The sequence below is a fragment of the Homalodisca vitripennis genome, unplaced genomic scaffold, assembly GCF_021130785.1.
Source record: "Homalodisca vitripennis isolate AUS2020 unplaced genomic scaffold, UT_GWSS_2.1 ScUCBcl_8559;HRSCAF=16711, whole genome shotgun sequence".
NCBI classification, from domain to species: domain Eukaryota; kingdom Metazoa; phylum Arthropoda; class Insecta; order Hemiptera; family Cicadellidae; genus Homalodisca; species Homalodisca vitripennis.
The window spans coordinates 1-20,585 of record NW_025784677.1 but is presented as its reverse complement, the minus strand read 5'-3'; the positions used below and the strand labels follow the sequence as shown (position 1 = coordinate 20,585).

Below are 20,585 nucleotides of genomic sequence, written 5' to 3'. Positions count from 1 at the left end.
AAAATTCAAATTAACCATCCTATTTTGCGTGATACAAGGCCAAAGAACGGGAAAATAAGTTCAAAGTATCTATGATTTCAGGTTTTTTACATTTTAAATTTATCCATTTTCACAGAACTCATAAAAATCCATCTTAGTTTATTTAGGTTTTATGAAGTAAAAATTGTGTTATTAAAAGTTTCATTTCTTGAGATCATTAAACTTATTGCTTGTGAAAATACACTATTTAAATCTATATTTGGGTATCTAAAGTCTCTGTAGTTACACAGTACCAGTCATATATTTTTGAGATATACATAAAATCTTCATGTTACCCTAGGAGTATATGAACTCTGTAACTGAACTAAATATTTTAAAATGTTATTAGACCACTTTCTCTCAAAACCATTAAAACTGTCTGAACAGCAAAAAATGTATTTGGAATAAGAAGAAACCACAACAAAATTATCAATGAATGCTTTAAATATATACAAATTGCAATATTTCCTTATAAAGATAGAGAAAACCAAATAAAATCAACCATTTTTATGAAATACATAATTAAAACTTGACAAACACTATGTAACAGGTTTTCTTGTCTAAATTCCACACCATATTTAACTTCAAGTGTTTAGAAAATTTAATCCAGACTGGGTACATATACATTTTATACAAAATGAAATGCGACAAAAATACATACTTTATTGTAAGTTAAAAATCTATTTGAAGGAAATTAATATGTTCTATGCATGCATGTTTTTTATACAATCATCAATATGTGGTAAAAATATGTTTTGAATACATCGAACATAACTTATGTTTGATAAGTTATTTAACACTTAGGCATTATTGAATTCGTCATTGAAAATGTGTTTTTATGTTACAGATTGATTACCACTTCCACTACCTGGAAATTCAAGCGATTGAGAGCAAAAGAAACAATCAGGTTGGCTTTGTTTCTTCTTTAAAACTCAATCTGATAGACCTGTAGAGTATCAAAAATGTTAATTAATTATAAAGTTTTTATGAATTTAAATGAGCATTGATTAAAAGTATTTTTAACACATTCGAGTCTACGCTCGAGCCAGACTCGAGCGCCATTGTTTAAACCCCCGACCGGCGCTCGAGCATGACTCGAGCACAGCTTTGCCGATTGATATACAGAGTTGCTCGAGTGATATTCGAGTGCCGTCTACTGCATTAGAAAGCCAGCTTTGATGGTTAGTTCAGAAAAATTCCGCTAGGCGCTACTACGTCATACCCGCTTGAGGCTTTTGTTTATCCACTGACGTGGCCTGGCGCGTCGTCAGTGTGTCTAGGGCAACAATAATTTTTTTAGCATTTGAAATTTTTTTGGCAATTAAAATTATTTGTAAATATGTATATAGTAAATGCCTTAAAAAAACTGAAATTACTTGTTTTATTTATTCAAAAGTTAGTTTTCAAGTAACACAAGACATGCGGGAGTTTTTATTTTTCTTCAAAAAAGGTAAGTTTTTAAATTTAAAAAAAAATTAATTAGATTTTATAGGAATACAGTTTTACATATCAATTTAAAGAGGAAAGATAGAACTTTCAAGAAAATATAATATCATATACATAATATTTAACAGTTTTCTAAAAAAAAAAATCTGAAAACCAATTAATTTATGCAGACCAGGCTATAAAAACAGCAAATAGCGAGCCAGACTCCAATGTGTTAATATAGCCTACAAGGGGTAAATTTAGTAATTCTCAGAATGAAGATATATATGGGTTGCCTAATTATATTGTAAAAAAATAATTGCTGGCATCCTTAAAAAAAGGAGACGAGCTTACTCTAAAACTGTGTTGCTATTGCAATCATGCCAACTTTTATTTAAAATTGTTTAATTCTGTTTGCTAGCTGTTATTTTATTACTTTGTAGATAAAAAAATTGTAATGTAATTTTTAATTTGGGTTGAGGCTTAAACTTTCTGCTGCAATGGCTTTTGAAACTGTTGTTGATGTAATTTTAAAGGGTATGATGATAAGTTAGTCATACGAAGTAGTTTAATATATCCAAGCAAGGCTTTTGAGAAAATTAACCACAGTATATTGGGGAAAAAAGTTAGACTATTATGGTATTAGGGGCAAGGAGTTACAATTACAACTTTCTAATAGAAAGAAGACGGTTAAAATTAATAATACTGAGACTGGTTATCTTAATGTTACTGCAGAGATTCCCCAGGGCTCTTTTTTGGGGCTCTTTTTGTGTTTAGCTTATGTTAATGACTAAATGTTAATTTTCTATCTCTGTCTATATTATAAGCTGATGATACCATTATGATTAGTACGGGTATTGGCATTCCTAACACTACCACAACTAGTTATTACTACAACTAATAACATCTTTAGAGTTAGCAAAACATCGGTACTCTGCAAATAAACTATTAATTAACGAGGATAAAACCAAGAATATAATATTTACATTAAGAAGTCAAATAAATACAGTAACGAGAATGAATGCTTGTTTAAACTTGTAAAACTATTGGGATTTTTTCTTGATGCTAAACTAAATTGGAGCTCATGTTAACATTTGTAAAAAGCCGTCTAGGGTAACATTTCTATTTTATTTATTGATTATTTATTAGTTTATCAACTTGGTAATAATTTATAACTTACCTTAATTAGTAGAATTTGAATGTTTTTATTATAATTACAATGCATATTATATGTAGTGTAGTTTAAGTAGTTTTGACAATACTTCTTGTATATTTAATGGCAATAAATGAATATTGTATTAAATACAATACAAATACTTTATGCAGCTGTTTTACTAGAAGATATTAGTAGAATTTGAATGTTTTTATTATGATTACAATGCATGTTATATCTAGTGTAGGTTAAGTGGTTTTGACAATACCTCTTGTGCATTTAATCGTATTTAATGGCAATAAATGTATATTGTATTAAATACAATACAAATACTTTATGCAGCTGTTGTACTAGTATATCCCAGATAAAAACTTACTATTTTTATTTTTGGAAAATTTTAAATATTTAGACATTAATTTCTATATAAATGCCTTTGTTTACACACAATGGTATTGTTAAATTTATGAAATAATCATCAGCACAAATATTGATGTTGGTTGTCAAGTTTGCAATTGGTATTGCAGCTGAGCCTGACGGTTGGTGACAAGATCTGGTCGTTCCTGACCAATGAGGACCCAGGCAGTTCGGGAGGTGGATGCGATGGTGCAGGCGTTGGCCACTGCCATCCGGAACATCTTCCCTACAGTGCCTCTCACGTGAGCATCCTTGTAATGGTCTAAAATAGTCTGTTCAGTCAGTTCATCTGGAAATTTTGTATATGAAAGTGGCCGTGACTTTACTTGATAAAATATGTTTTCAGTAAAACTATTTATTACTAAATCAATTTGATGAAATAAAAAATAAATTCTTATATCTTAAAAATTTTATCCTTGATATTTGTATCATATCCTGTGATACTTATTCATAGATTCTAATCCATTTTATAAACTGTCTTAAGTCAAAATTTCAGTAAACGGCATTTAACAAGACTTGAAAACAAATGTTATAATATGTTTTTTGATTATATTTAATAGCATTGAAAAATAGGAGTTTGTTAGTTTTACTTATAATAGGCATCAGTGTGTAAAGTTTACTAAAGTATAAGCTCTAAATTAAAATTTTTTACTTCTGAATTTTCAATAACTCTGGTTACATTAGTGTGTTGTTGGTTAACATTCCACTGCCGATGACCGTAGGCACATTATTCGCAAAGTGGAGGTAGTGCCGGCGAAACGTATAGCACACCTACGAGAATCTGAGTTCACCCGAGCATCAGAGGTGCGTGGGTTGGGACCTTGTGATGGCTTCTCTACGCAGTATGCGTGTATGTGCGACTACCACACCATGCCATACAGAGAGGAGGTGGCGTGGGTGAGTGATTATTTTTACCCCTAGGAGGTATTTTGTGTTCTCACAATTCTGTAAGAAAGTAATATATATTATTCAATGACTAAATTTGGTTGTAATGCAATACGCTATTCCAACTAGAAGTGTTTTGCTGCAAAGGAAAACCTATTGACTCCTAGTTTGTTTAAATACATTTTTATGTGGTTCAACATTCTTCGACTAAAGGGTACACCCACCATTTACAGTTCCTGAAGGCTAGTAATGTGGAGAAGCATTTTCAAATAAAAACTAGAAACAAAATATTCTGTATGTTTAAATTAAAATGCTAGCTCGTTTCATCATAGCTCATTCGTTTTACTTATGTGTTAGCTACACTTACACAGACAAACTCACACTCTACATACTACACTCTAAATAATTTAAATATGAGTGGGAATAAATTTATTGAGATAGTAGTTTGTTCTGAAAGAGTATTTATCTTAACGTTTTTTTTTAATCATTTGATGTACCTAGTAAGTTTGCCACTTTCTGCATTGTGTGTGTTTTTGGGTGGAGTCTGTACGTTCCATGACACATGATCAAAACAAGTACATTTTCTAAGCAATTTCCAGTTTTAATCATTACATTGCATACTTCATTGTACAGAATTAAACAAATGAGCATTAGATTTCTTGCACTGAAACAATACAGAAAAGTCCAATTGATATATTTCATCAGCCTTTTTAGTAACCTAGCTGGGAGCAGCTGATTTCATTGCTTTTGAGTCAGCTAGTTTGTTATTATGCTTTTCAATTAATTATTTTAGTTTTTTTAGCACTTTAAGTTATTAAAATTGTAATAATTATGTGGTGATTAGTTTTAGATGTGTAATGCAGAGACATAAGTGTGTATAGTGAACCATGCCTACATTCAATATTCAGTCTACACAGACATTTGTGTTATGTTTGTTTGTTTATTGTGTACCTGTATTAGACAAAACATAATTATTTTACATTGTTCTACAATTATGGCTGACTGGTACAAGTAATTTTTAAGACAAAGGATTTCATAAGTTTATAGATTATAACAATTCAGAAGATTCTAGCAGTTATTTTAAAATATACCTTGTTCAGAAAGAGTTCAATAATGAAGACCTAGGCCAGATGATAATGCTGATGAAAATTAAAGTTGATGTTTTTAAATCAGGATAGGAAATACAATAAATATAGGCCTAAATAATTATCATATTCCTAGGAACAGAAAACATGATAACATGGAAAGGTATGGAAGATTTTGACAGTGAATGAAGACTTATAGTTATGTGAATGAAAAAAGTGTTGTATGTTTTTTTTCTCATACAAATATTAAACCTTAAATATTGAAAGTAATATACTAGACTACATAAATTAAATAATACCATCCTAACACTAAGTTATATACATAATGCTAAATCCAGTCATAATTGTCAAATTAAGTTGTACAGGAGGGGGTATATGAGATCAAAATAACTAACATGTCAAAGGGTTAACTTCTTTAGTGCATGCAACTGCTCTGTTACGAATAGAAAATTACACAGTCCTAGTTTTTTCTGACATTCACATGGTGTTTATTTTAGGACGTAGACACCATCTACTTATCTCATGACACCAGAGAACTCTGCTTGAGAGATTTCGATCACCTTGATCCCAAGTAGGTAGATTCATTTTTAGTGCATGGCTGATATTTGTTTATTGCTGTTAGTTATTAATGCTAAGAGGTTATATTATGTATTCTTTCCTTCCCACAAATATGTTATGTTCAGCCAGTGACAATGTGTGTCTTCTGTGACAGGGACCTAGTACCAATAATCAGTGCTCTCGAGTACAACACCTGGTTCACCAAGCTACGAGCTAGCCACATCAAACTGACACATGAAGCCCTTGACAGGATACTGCACATCATGAAGAAGAATCTCACCATAGAGGAGCTGTACCTTGACAATCTCGCTGTCAAGTGGTAATTCTTTACTCATTTCGTACTTAATTGTCCTGTTATCAATTATACAATTAATTGATTATGTTTGGTTCTTAAATGGTCATATTGCCAATGTTCAACAACAGAAAAGCCTTTGGCCATAGAATTGTGCATACAGAGGGTATTTTTGACAAATATTAGAGGTTTAAATTATGACCATCAATAATTTTTAGCTCATTTTCCCTATCCAGAGGTATACTCTTCGATGAAAGAATTGCATATGTATTAGTGTTCTCTGCAAGGCAGTTTTATATGTTTGATAAGCTTCAGTCATGTGATTAACCGCTTCCCCGGATTATCCCGAGCTAACCCGTTTTTTACAAATGTTCGTAAACGGACTAACCCGAGTAAACTCGTGCAACAAATAAATGTCCGATCTAATTTGGACTGGCCCGTTACACACCAATTTATATAACACTGCTTTTGTTTTTGTGTGCTTTTTATGATGGGGGTTACTTGCTCAGTAGTTATTTTGACGAGTTCCCCGCCTGCAGCAGCACTTTACGTGCGCTGTAATAGTTTGTTTGTAGAGGAATCGGTAGATTACGCTAGCGTTGTCCTTCCTCATTCATTGCACTGCCATTTTAGCTGTGTTTCAACAATATTTCCTGTGTTTATTGTCAAGTAAATTTGGAGAGGTGTATTAGACCATGAGCGATGAAGAGCTTGTTAGTGATTTTGAACAATCAGATGGGAGTTTTTATATTTTTGATATTTTTATATTCAACACATTCATTTATTCTCTACCAGAATTTTCATTACATTCCTTTTGTATAGTTCATTAGATATATCGTGAATATAACAACATAATATTTGAGATACAATTTATAATAAAATTTGAGTATGTTTGCGTGTGCAAAACATTAATTTTATTTATAATATATATACATATGTCCGAGTATACTCGGGTTAATCTTGTATATAGTTTTTAAAATTAAAAAAAGACATGAAATATGCATGAAAACAATTTTTTAAATCAATATAAATAGTTTTCGCTTGTAAAAAACTACTATTTCCGATGGTAAAAAAAAGTGGGACTTAAATATGACCAACTTGGGCAAATAAAGTAGACTGGGAAGCGGTTAACAAGGCTACACTTCTTCAAACAGTTATTCTCTTTCACACTTACCCTACAAGTGAAACAAAATAAAACTGGATATTTTAGTCTGTTTGGTGTTATAATAGAATGACCTTTGTTGTTCAAATTTTGACATATGTTGTTTATCGAACTGTAGCATTGGCACTAACTGTTGATGCCCCAGGCTAATTTCCCAATTTTGGGGGTTCACTATAGATCAGCAATTCGGTAAGGAATAAGATACAAAGCAGACATGGATATGTGCTCATAGCACTCTGTTTATAACACTGCACCATTTGGAAACACAATGACTGGCAAATAAGATAAATGACTCCCCATCAGGTGTGGTGAGTGTGCACACAAACATAAATGTTATATATGTGTTAAAAAATGTAACGTTTTGAATAGTGGTGTTCTTCAAAGTAACACGTTCAAAATAATAACTTCAAGAGCTCCAATACGTAACCAATGTCAAATTTGTTGAATCATCCGGTTGAAAATAAAAGTTAAGATGGTAATTTAATAATACATTTTTTTACGTATAACTAAAACTGTAAAATTACATGTTCAATAACAGTGCACTTGTACCTATCTTATGTAAAAATCTTAAGCTTAATAAGATCACAAGTTTCCAAACTATGAATGTCCAAATATACCTTTTTTTTCCTTACCAACTTAAACCTTAAAGTTATTATTTATAAATAATTTGCTTTACATATCTAATCACAGAAAATAAACCAACTATATTTAATATAACTCCCATTATTGTAGTTTTACTGATTATTTTGTTCTTAACTTTTAAACTCAGGGTATCCGTGCATTTTATCTGAGAGTAAGTCAAGTTCCCTTATGGATTAAATCTTCTGTAAGTTAAATCATAATGAATAATACATTTATAAAAAGAAAATACCCTCTCCATTGGTACTGGAAACTGGATCTCTCACATATTGTAGCTATGGTGGGAAGGGTTTATTCAGTGTGAATGTTAAGTTCATCTCTGTTTCAGATCTAGATTACACTTGATTTTGTAGTCTAGGTGTCTCTGATGTCGAAACAATGTAAAGAGTTTGTTTTGAGCTTCTTTGTCACTGACTTTTTTTGGATCTCTTCAGATTTCATACACTGCACTAATTGGAAAGTGAAGCAAATATGAACTTAACATTCACATTGAATTAACCGTTCTTACCATAGCTACATTATGTATAGAAACCTTGGTTGCTCCACCGTACTTTGGGATTGTGTCTAAAACATCGTAGTGAACCTGGCGAGACACTAAGAACATCTCTTCATCTAGGTTACAGTTGGATTTTGGTTGCTTTTAACACTTTGTACCCTGAGCCCGAGTATAGTTCGGGCCGCGTTCGGCAGCGCCTGCTACCTGCGCCCGAGTATAGCTCGGGTCGTGTTATTTAATTGTATTATTTAGCTCAGTCATCTTATTTTTGGATTCAAACATTTTGATTATATTCATTGGTTGTCTAAGTTCGTATTTGTTGGTTTTGAGATCCCTGGGTCACGTTTTAGTAATGAAATACGTATATTTATCGTCGTACTACAAGCGAGTCTAGACAGCTGATCGTAGGCGGCGCGGCTGATCGTCGGTACTGTCAGTTTGCTTTGTAGTGTTTCACGTTGTGTGTTGTTGTGAGTCTTAGTGATGTCTTACTAAGTTTTCTACAAATCTTGCCGACAAATACTGAAGCAAATGTTATTATAATGTATTATAAATGTGAATTTAAAACTGTTTGTAAATAATCAGAACTTTAGTTTCTTACTGAGTGAAGTAAAGGCAAATGCAAGCAATGTGAGTTATCCGTGTGTTTTGTTTTTGTATTTACACTCGCTTTGTTCTTTCTTCTCGACTTTCCGTTGATTTTCTTTTATATTATTTACTTATTATTTTCGAGTTTTAAATAATATGGGTGATGAAATCAAAAGTGATGCAATTCGTGATCTTTTGTTTGACTGCGAGTCGGAAAGTGGACGATGATTTTGATACACATCTGGGACCAAATATTGATTTTATGAACGATCTAAATGAAAATTTGCGAGAGATCCTGTATTTGATTCAGACCATTGTGCTTTAAAAATTACCACTCTAAGGGCGAATTACCTGAACTAATAAGCTATGTAGCAAAAACTTTTTTTTGTATTTTTTTACATAACATTCAATATTATGTAATAATTTTTATTTTGAAAATAAACTTTATATTTGTATACATTTAAAAAAAGTATGTATCTCTATCTTTAAAAAGATATATAGTATGAGTTTATAACATAATTACTGTAATAACACAGAATTTTTTAAAAGCATCATAAAACCCCCAGGGAGCCACGCCGAAACATGTATTAAGGGCCCAGGGTACAAAGTGTTAACTTCTTTGTCACCGACTTTTTTGGGATCTCTTCAGACGAACATGGTTCCAGTTTTCAGGACTCAAGTCTGTGACAGCATCAAATTTTAGATGCTAGATTAAGAGGAAGGTGAAAACAGAGGTGAACTTAAAATTCGCTTAGCGCTAATGTTTAAGAAAAGCTATTTGAACAATTATTTATTAAAAGTAATATATATAAATTAATGATGATGGCATATGAACATTGTCATGTACAGGTTGTGATAATTACATGGTGAATAGTAGTTAGTTTTCAAATTCACTTGTGTTTCAGGGAGTTTGCGCACAAGTTGTCGTTGTCTCTCATCGCCAACAAACAATACTCCCCTACATACTCTGGATCTGTCCAACAACATGATCGAAGATAAAGGTAAAACAGTTAAATCAGCCCTGGTTTGTTTAGTGGACAATCCGACCCGTATGTGTTGTTGACTGATCCAAACCATACTTATCAATACATTTTTGTTGGTTCAAATGATATTGAGCATGGTTTCCCAGCACTTCGGTGTACCCTACAACCTATATTTTCAATTTGCTTGAACTTGAATTAACAATTCACTTTGTATAAATCCTTTCAGTTTAATTGATTTTTTGTTAATTCTTAAAATTACGAGAGAGCTGGTGATAATATTGTGTTAACCAAGATTTCTCAATATGGTTTATTGGTTTATTCTAAGAATACTGCCTGAAAAAGGTTTTGGTTGTAATTATAGCAAATTGGGCTTTTGGATTTTAACATTATTTTGATGTTTTAAGATTATGATTTAACATTAAAAATAGTAAAAAGTACAACTATATTCAAAGTAGTAATATCTTATACTTTATTATTTGTATTATTCGTAATATTATTTTATATAATCTCTCTAGTACTTTAAATATTTTTCTTTTAGATTTTATGTATTGTTTTCATTTGTAAGGAGTTTGGTTTTCTGACAAAATCAATAATATTCTACATGAATTTTTTGGTGTTTTGGCTGCAATTGTAGTATTTTAATGTCACTCTTTATTTAAACTAACCAGTTATTTCACTTTCAGTTTTACGTCGGAGGGGGGGAAGGGAATGCACTAACTTTCTGTGGAAACTGTAATGTTACATGTTTTGTGTTATAATATATCTGTTTTAGAGTTAATAGTCACGTAGATCTGTCACTTCTACTTAATTTTAAATTTCCTTAGCTATTTCAAATATAGTCCGTGTTGTTTCCACATTGCACTAAGAAGCATTTCAGTATTTTATTTACTGGACTAGACTGTATTCTCAAATGTTCATACGACTTGTACTTATCTATGGAAATTTGTAAGTTTTAGTGTCATGTAAAAGTAAAATAATTACAGACATTAAGTTCTTTTTTTTGTAAGTGTTTGGCATTTGAATTATTAGATTTGTGTTAAAAATTAATACTACTTTGATCTTTACTTATGATACAAAAGGCACTGAAAATGTAAAATGTAGGTTGGATCTCATGTGGGAAATAACCTGTAAAGTGAGTAAAAGATGACCCTAATGGTATTGTGGTGCTATTTTACTTTTGTCCATGCAATTTTGGTCTATTGTTTATGTGTGTGAAATAAAAATTTCTTTTTATCAATTTGATATTTTATTTTTATAATTTACACCATTATTACCTATAAACACTAAACAAAATGTTTCAAAAGAATGTATAGGCTCTTTTGTAATTATTAACTTATCTTTGTAAAAACCGAAAATTAAAAATATTACAGAAAATACATTTAAAATATTTCATTTGTATGATAACATAGCAGGAAATAAGTACGACCTAGGGTCACTTGTTGCGATTTTCAATGAGCCCTCGAAGGGTTAAGGATAAATACAATCAAGTAAGGTAAGAATAGGGTGAAACATCCTGACTTGTGACACCTGTTATTGGAAAGAGGCTTTAGAAGTACATAAAAACAGTCCAGAGGAAATCTCCGTTTGGCGCCCAACTCAAGGTTAATATAAAGCTTTCTTTTATTTTTTTACATTGTGATGAATGTTCTATTTTGTTATATGTAACAAATTGTAATGGTTTTTGTAGAATTCTGATTCACGAATTAGATTCACGCGGTGTGAAATATTTTGTTTGTATCTTTAAAAACTGTTTTGCTAACTGCATTAATCTGCAGCACCAGGACATAAGTTCCAGATAAACAATTCATGTTTTCCTCATATCAGACAATCTAACATGGTTTTATTAATCAAAACTAATTTTAATATTCCAGTATTTATTACTATTTATGAATGAAATATCAGTTTAGTTTCTAAACTGTTTAGAAGGAAAATGGACAAAGAATAGGTATTCTAATAATACTGATGTTGTATTATACCATTTAATATGAACAAAGATTTTGATGGATCCACAACAGACTTTCTTCATCCTCTTTATTATCTCTTGCACAAAGTGAATCTTGTAGTGACATATTAATTACAAGATATTAATTACATAGACATATTAATTGTTTTGGGGCTAAGGTCAAGGACTTGTTGCTGGCCGGTCTGTGGGGGGTGACGGGTGGCGGTGCTCGTGGCGTGCTTGTGGTCGGGCTGTGTGTGTTGAGAGAATGAATGTAGTAATAACGAGAAATTCTTTTAAAAAGTAATCTGTTAATTTAAGTTTTTAATTTAACTTTGTTTGAATTTTTCTACATATTAAGCTGATAAATTTTTATTTTTAATTATTAAATAGTATGTATATATTTTGGTTAATTTTTAAGCATTTATTTTAATTTTAAAATTTGTTATTAGTTAAGATCTTTCACTGTACATATATCTGTATATTATGTGAGGTTTGAGTGGTAGAGAGGGCTAAATAGCCCTAACTCCGCCTCTTAAATAAAGGCATATTTCATTTCATTAATTAAAAGTCATTATATGGTTTTGTACAGGATTGGTCTCTCTAAAACTGGACGGAATTAAGTCTCAATAAAATGTTAGATATTCCCATCAAGTATCAAATACACAAAGGTTGTTTTGGTAGGCTTTGATTGTACAGAAATTTCAGTAAATTTTAAAATTATTCTGTCATGTGGGACATAAAAGTTAAAAATAATTTCAGCTATTTTTCTACACTTTTATGCTTGTGGTGGGTTGTGGGTGATTTGTCACAATAAAACCATTTCCGTATGAGTGAACTTGAATTTTAATTCCAAAATTTTAATTTTTGAACTATAACAGATTTAAATCTCCATTTAGTATTTCAACTGTAAATCATTCCATCCTTTGCTTAGAATTCTGAAAAACATTCATAAGATTAATGCAGTAGTGTTTTCCAAAATCTAACAATGGGATAAACAAGGCCACAGTATAGACTTTCCAGTCGTGTAAACCATTATGGGGGTGTTTTTGTTGTTTTACTTTCACTCTCTGGTATTTTCTAAGACACAAGATGAAGGTTATATTTAATTGTATTTATAAACATCACTAATACCAGTCTCAGGAGAATCTGACTGCCTATTAACATGACAGTATGAATAGAATTACAAGATGATTTGTGTTTTTACGAAAAAACGCAAACTTTTTAACATTTATTTTTAAATTTTACATACATTCATTTTTACGTAGTTGCTGTAATTGTTTGGGAACCTGGTCATTTTAAAGCAAGTCGGTACTTTACAATGGTGATCTACAACATTCCAGCTAATAGAGTCAATCATTTCAAGTCTCTGGAATAGAAAGCAGTGTGGTGCTTTGCATTGTTGTGGAGGTACCACATCCCCCAGCCCCTTTATAGGTCATATGCTACCATTCCATGGTCTGTTTTTAAAAGTATTATTTCTGTTAACTATATTTTATGCTACGAAAGAAGTATATGTATTAAGATATGTTTTTAGTGTATTTTTATTTTTTTAAATTTATTTTTGTTTTAATCTGATAGTAAATTTACCACAGTTCTGTAAGCAATGCATCTTGGTGCTAAAATTGTAAAAGTGTATGTCATTTATGTTCTTCCATCTGATTTGCAATTAAAAATTACTTTTAAAATCTTAATTATATTTAAAAACTGACTGGAACACAATTATTTTCAAACAACAAGTCGTATGAACACAGAGATTGCAGTGATAATAGTGTATTCCCTTCACCCCACCCCCCACTCCTATCACATTTTTGCTTGACAATCTTGCTCTTCTGCCCAGGTGCCTCTAGTTTGTGTGGAATCGTTGCCAAACTCTGCCAAGGTGCGCTATTACCACCATTATTTTTATTTTAACTCATTTTAGCATTTCGTCCATTGCATGTTTTTTTAACCGTAACTACTTGGTTACAGGTATCATGTAGTTTAGTGTTGTAGTTTGTAGTTTTTATTATTTTATATATATATTCAGATCTGCTATCATATTATGTTTTAGTAAGAGGATTTTTTGAAACAATAATTTTGAAAATGTTTTAGGGTGCAGAAAAATCTTTAAAAAATTCAAGTATTTAAAACAAAATTTGGTTCTCTGGGAAGATCATAATTATTACGCTGCTAAATACTGAATAAATCACATGTTTCCTCAGAATTTTACTACCATTTAACAGTTGTGTGGAATCATTGGTATTGTCAATTTACAAATACATGCTGTAGGGCATCTTAAGCCTATACAGTCACAGGATTTTAATTTAATAAGCTCATAAGTTTAAATTTATAATCAAGTATTAAGTAAGATATAATAATCATTTGACCTAAAACTAAGAATATAGCAGTAGATATAATGATTCTTTGAATATAATTTCACGTTTTATCCGCAAAATATCCAAGATGCTTTACAAAAATCGTTCTTATACTACTTAGGACTCACAATATATTCTCTATAAAGAAAGGTGAATCTTTTTTAGTTTTCTCCAGATATAACTTGTTATATTAATATATATATATTTTTGATAATTCCATTTATTGGTTATCTTGTATAATGGTGTGAATAAGAATTTGAAAATTTACAGTTAAAAGAACATTACACAATGCTGTCATTGTTTCTTGTATGTAACAGGTTTTAAATTATAAATTTAACATTCGTAGCACCAGTTGAGGAAAGCTTATAGAAATTTTGGATATCTTCAGACCTAATATATTTGTAAGATTGTTCCGTAACAGGCTGATTAATTTGTTGTTTAAAGTTTGTCCTTTGTTGATTTTTCTCATGACTGAGAAGGAAACAGTATTTTTCCGAACATTTGCGATTGCTCAATGATACAAGAAATCAGTAACATTGTTCAAAATATAAGGGTAATTTTATTATATTTCAATAGTTCTTTTTGTTATTGAAGATAAATTGTGATAATAGTGGGTATTCAAAAATTTCAAAAGAAGTAAGTCAACCAAAATTTACACTTAATAATTGGGAGAAAGGGAAAAATGAAAATTATGTGGAAATTGGAATTCAAACCAATTAATAACAGTTATTAGTTACTGATGATTAATATTTAAGATTGGGATGGATTTTGGCTGGATTGAGAACAAGTGTTTAGAGAAAGAATACTAGATTTTCAATTTCAGTGTGGTATGCAACTAGTATAAAAGTCTACAGGGCCCACTTATTTTTTCTTCCATAGAAATTAGCTAATTTATTTCTGAAAACATTAAAATTTCACTATTTCACTTAATAAAATGTTTTTAAAATAAGTCTGATTGGATCACTTGTCTCAAGCTTATCTGTTATTGGGTGATGTGACAGGAGCCAGTCACCCTGAGCACACCACTCTCCAAGGTATCCAAGGGTCTGATACACCTGAAACGTGTCACAATTGCAGCCTCACCCAGCAAGGGTGTGAAACCAACTCGCACACGCTCTGTCCCTCAACAAGCTCATGCCCCAACACCCTCACCTACCTTCAACCTCAGTGGCAACAACCTCAAGGAAGATGTCAATGTGAGTCCTAACAGCGTATCAGTAGTAGTTGACGAATTTTTTTCAACATGTCTTTAGTCAGAGGTGAATATTTATTGAAAAATTTTAAGGTGACAGGATTTTTCTGGAGTTCATGGTAAAAAAAAAAATCAGTAACACTAAGTTCCGATGTCTGCAATCTGATTTCGTTCTCGGGTTAGATAACTAACCTAGAACATATCTACAATCTAGGTTGAAATCACATCAAAGCACACAAACATCAATCACAGAAATCACAAGAAACATGTTGTTTGTCACATCATTAAAACTATCTCTAAAACATGCACTTAGTAAAACTAACACATTTATTATTATCTGAACTTAATCATACATGACCTCTATTGTAACCTGAGAGTTAACATTTTTTCTGTTTAAAATATGGAATAAGATGTAATGGTGGTTTATGCCATTCACCCATCACTTGCAACAAAAAGTGAAATTTATTGTAACATTTACAATCTAAAATACTACCACATTCCAGTGTATATACGAGGGGGTACCCAAAAAAAACCGGAATTATTTTATAAAAAATTATATATTATCAAATTTTTTACAATACGACCTTATCTCCTTCAAAAATAATCTCCATTACAACTAATACACTTGTCCCAACGGTATTTCCATTGATCAAAACATTTTTTGTAGTCATCTTTAGATATGGCTGCAAGCTTGAGCTTCGTTTTTTTCTTAACCTCTTCAACGCTGTCAAATCGTTGACCTTTCAAGCCTCTTTTCATGTGTGGAAAATAAAAAAAAGTCTCATGGAGCGAGGTCAGGCGAGTAAGGTGCGTGGGGCAGCGGAACCATGCCGTTTTTTGGCTAAAAAAACTGCTGCCTAACTGAGATGGCTGTGTGTGCCGGTGCGTTGTCGTGGTGGAAGAACCAGTCTCCAGTCTGCCACAAATCGGGTCTTTTCTGGCGAACACTGTTGCGCAAATCTTCTTAAAATCTCCAAATAAAATGTTTGGTTGACAGTCTGACCTGGAGGAACAAACTCAGAATGAACAATGCCTTTAGCATCAAAAAAAGCCAAATCAACATGGTTTTGATGTTTGGTTTGACTTGCCGACATTTTTTTGGACGAGGTGAAGATGGCGACTTCCATTGGCTTGACTGTTGCTTCGTTTCTGGGTCATAACCATAGCACCATGACTCATCACCAGTAATTACCTTTTCCAGAAAAATCGGGATCATTTTTCGAGATGTTTCTTTCAGAAGGCGGCAAGTTTCAACTCGATGTGCCTTTTTGTCAGAAGTCGAGGAACAAATTTGGCAGCAACCCTTTTTAGTCCTAAAATCTCCTGTTAAAAATTCGCTGAACCGAGCTCCAAGTTAACCCACTACTCTCTGATAGTTCCTCAATTGTCTGACCGACGGTCGGGTGAGCACAAGTTCACAGGAATTTTCTCAACTTTTTTGTCCGTTCGAGAGGTTGATGGACGTCCAGAACGAGGTTTGTCTTCAATCGACATGTCGCCCATTTTTTAAATCGAGCGAACCACTCGTATACCTGAGTTTTCCCCATAGCATCATCTTTGTAAGCTGTATTCAACATTAAAATAGTTTCTGCAGCATTTTTACAAGTAAAAAACAAAATTTCACAGCTGCACGTTGTTCACTTAAACTTGCCATGGCAAAAAACGAAACAAGAACAAAACAGGGTTAGCAAAAACAGTCACTACGAACGAACAGAATGCACTAGGACAAAGGAACTGGGGTCACTGAGCTCGCAATGGGTTGCGCGACACACGCCTAGCGGCAGGAATGTGTACTACACGCTGCCAGCAATACAATTCCGGTTACTTTTGGGTACCCCCTCGTATATTCTTACATTTGCATGAATCTGTATTTAAATAGCTTTTTTTTTAAATTAATTAATTTTATTATGGTTTTATTATTATGGTAAATTTTGTAATGCAAACTCAAAATTATAAACTTTGAAAAACTTACTTTATGTAATTGTGTTCACAATAATTTAATATTGTTAAAAAATTAAACAACAAATAGACCATTACAAATTAAAACAATATATTTGGTGTTTGGTCTTCCGATCATATTGTTAGTTTGGTTATTTAAACGCATATGTGACAGATACGGCTAAATACAAAATAATTGAATTGTAAAAAGTAAGGGCTCTGTGGTGTAAATGGTAGCACATTCACCCGGCAAGTGAGAGATCCGGGTTCGAGTCCCGGCGGAGCAAAGTACTTTTTGTGATTCAATGTTTATTTAAAAAAAGAAAAAGAATTAAATTCGGCTATTACCATTCATACAAATTTAATTAAATGTAAATTAAAACAATATTTATAAATACAGTGTAATTTATTACTGATTAGAATTGGTAAAGTAGGATTAATAAACCAATAAATGGATTGCACACATTCTGGTAACATGAGGATTAACACTAGTTTTAACACAGAGTATTCTGTAAATGGGTATCTGTTTAGCAGAATTCTAAAATATATTCAAAAATTGTTTTGTCACTTAAACATAATCAAACAAACGTATATAAATATATATACTGGACTGAAAGAAAAATTATTAAAAACTAAACAACTCCTATTCTGTCCTTAATGTTCAATGCGTTTTGTAATAAATAATAAAAAGTGAGAAAATTATAACAAGAAACAATGAATTAATTGTGTCCTAAACAAACATCGATAATTTTTTTAGTACAAATCATATAAAAATAAAATAAATATAAAACCAATTGTGACCCTAAGAAAGAAGATTTATTAACATCTACGTTTTTTGGTATTGAATATTATAAAGGATTTTTTATAAAATACACAAACTTCTATAAACCTTTTGTGTTTACTTCAAAAAACAACTCCATGATATGTTTTAGGAAATTATTATTTTGTGAATGTTGTTTACTTAAAAAATTCAACAGTAATCAATCACATATAACACTTAAATTCTACATTTAATTAAAATCTACATAGAATTTAAATTTGTTACTTTTACTCGTCGTAGTTTGTCATTACCATTGGTACACTTTACTAATTTGGCTGTATGTCTGTATTATTGTGTTTTATGGTAAACAATGGTTTTGTTAAATAATGGTTAGAAAAGGCAGCCATTACTCTTATTACTATCTGAATGAACAACACCTGTGATCCTATAGTATTTGGCATTTAAGGTCGTAAATTAGGCTTTACTAAAACTGTAGTTTTTTTTTTTTTTTTTGCCTGCATATTTAATACACATGTTAACCAGTTTTTACATTGTTTTATCACTTGAAATTCAATTTTTTAATAAAGTAACCTTGATCTTAAATTTTCAACCATGCCACTCTCTGGGTCACTTTAATTCAATTGTATTATTTTATTCATTTTTTAAGTATAAATTTATGTAAAAACTCAACAACAAAGTGTTTTTTTGAGCATAACAAGTTGCTGTATCCAACAGTAATGATTGTTTCATTTGAATTATAATCACAAGGTTTAAATTAAATTTTAAATCAATTAATAATAATAATTCAATTAAATAACATAGTTAAATTAATTAAAACAATTAAATATAATTACAATATCAAATTATAAAATATTACATTTCATAACTTCAATATATAATTACATATTTTGGTAGTGGAAATTATTATTTGGAAAAAGTGAAATATCATTTATTTGCTGTATTATTGATTTTTAACCCTTCGTACGCTGAAAGCAAGTTGTATAAAATTGCTCTAATGCTCAATAAAAAAAAATTTACGGTTGCCTGTAAAGTCGGTTTTACGGGCGAAGATTTTACGTGACAACGTCCTTTTTCTCGGTAGAATATTTATTGATATGAATATTATTAAATTGCACAATAGGAACAAGGAATTGAATGAAAATAAGAATTGCACAAATTTTAACTATAGAAATATATTTTGTTTACTAAAACATTGTACATAATTTGAAATTAATTAAAATTTGTTATTGTAAATGGTAAAGTTGAATAAAACATTTACTAAAATTGGAATTTGAAATTCTTGCTAAACACAGTTAAATTCTAACTCCGCGTGTGGTGATTGGTCGGTTTAGTTCGTTTGTTTGGTCGCACTGTTATGACAGGTTAGAGGTTTATAATTTGTTATTTTAAATGTTTGGACTAGCCAAATAACGCCTCTGTTTCTTCATCAATCGACTGATATTTCGATTGATGTGCAGAGTGGATTTTAAAAACTAATAATTTACTTAACACTATCAAACAAGTTTGTTCAATAGTATGACATAACCTATAAACTCAGTTTTCTCAACTTTTGTTTTTTATGTTCAATCTAACAATTAATCAATCAATCCATAGGTTTACGATAATGGAAATATCAAGTGTACAATTAATTTACCTTTATACTTATTGTTTAGTTAGTTGTTTGTTAAAATGACGAATTCTAAGCACTCCACATTTTCACGAATAATATATCATAGTTAATCATGCTTTATCCCGTGCCCGGCTGGAACCCTACAAGTTATCTGCTTTATCCCGGTGCGGCGGACCCACTGGACGGGGCATCGTACCGTTACCGGTGCGTTACACTTTTTCATGAGTGACTCCGAGCCGCAAACTTAAGTTTAAGACGTTGTCACAGTCATAAAAAAAAATAATAATTTTTAATTTTTTTAAAGTTATATATTTTTTTAGTTTTATTGGTCTTGACAACTGCTGAAAACACATGATAGTTTTTGTTATTGCTTTTATTTTATTTACATATGAGTACATCATATACATGTAAAAATATAAAGTCCAATAAAACTTTTCTAAAAGTAGCAAAAGTTAGCACTACACGTACTTCATTATATTTTATACAAAATTAGTAGATAATGAGAAGGGAACAAATCCATGACAAATATAAAATATATAAAGAAACACAAAATGGTACAACAAAAAATAAAAAGGCACACTAATATTGGACTTGTGGGTGGCTGTGGTAAAATCTCAAAACACTAATCTGGGTGGGAGGCACAGGCTTGGCCTCACTTGTTTTACATACGATGTATTAGTTTATCACATTATCAATTGGATAACCTCGCATAATAGACAGCTTTAAAGCAGTATAGCTGGTTATAAACAATAAACATACAGTACATAGCGGCCGCCGGCAGCTGACTGTCCACGCGCGCGAGCATTTCCGCTTAGAGCGTACAGCTTGATCACTGGCGATGGCGCGGACTGACAAAGCAAACAAAAGCTTCCGTTGGTGCTTGGTCCCAGCTGTTTAGATGGAGTCACGCTTCACATGGGGGCGTCATATTAGATCACCAAATATTCACTCTCAAGCATTCTGGCAGGCAAATTTGTAGAACTAACGTAAATATATTGCGTTGTCAGGGGATTCCGCGATCTATTCCGCTTAGAACAGTTTCGAGTTAGATTTACTCGGCGGAATATT

The 20,585-nt window shown here is 31.5% G+C and overlaps 1 protein-coding gene across 1 annotated transcript; it reads left to right on the top strand.

The window, feature by feature from the left end:
• Positions 1-846: 846 nt before the first annotated feature.
• Positions 847-15,193, top strand: LOC124374455 (F-actin-uncapping protein LRRC16A-like; the record flags this gene model as incomplete). The annotated part of the gene is made up of 7 exons (XM_046832665.1): positions 847-925; positions 3,121-3,252; positions 3,733-3,907; positions 5,478-5,551; positions 5,693-5,857; positions 9,621-9,690; positions 14,999-15,193. Coding segments are annotated over exons 2-7 (768 nt in total), but the record flags the coding sequence as incomplete, so codon positions are not given.
• Between the last annotated feature and the right edge of the window lie 5,392 nt (positions 15,194-20,585).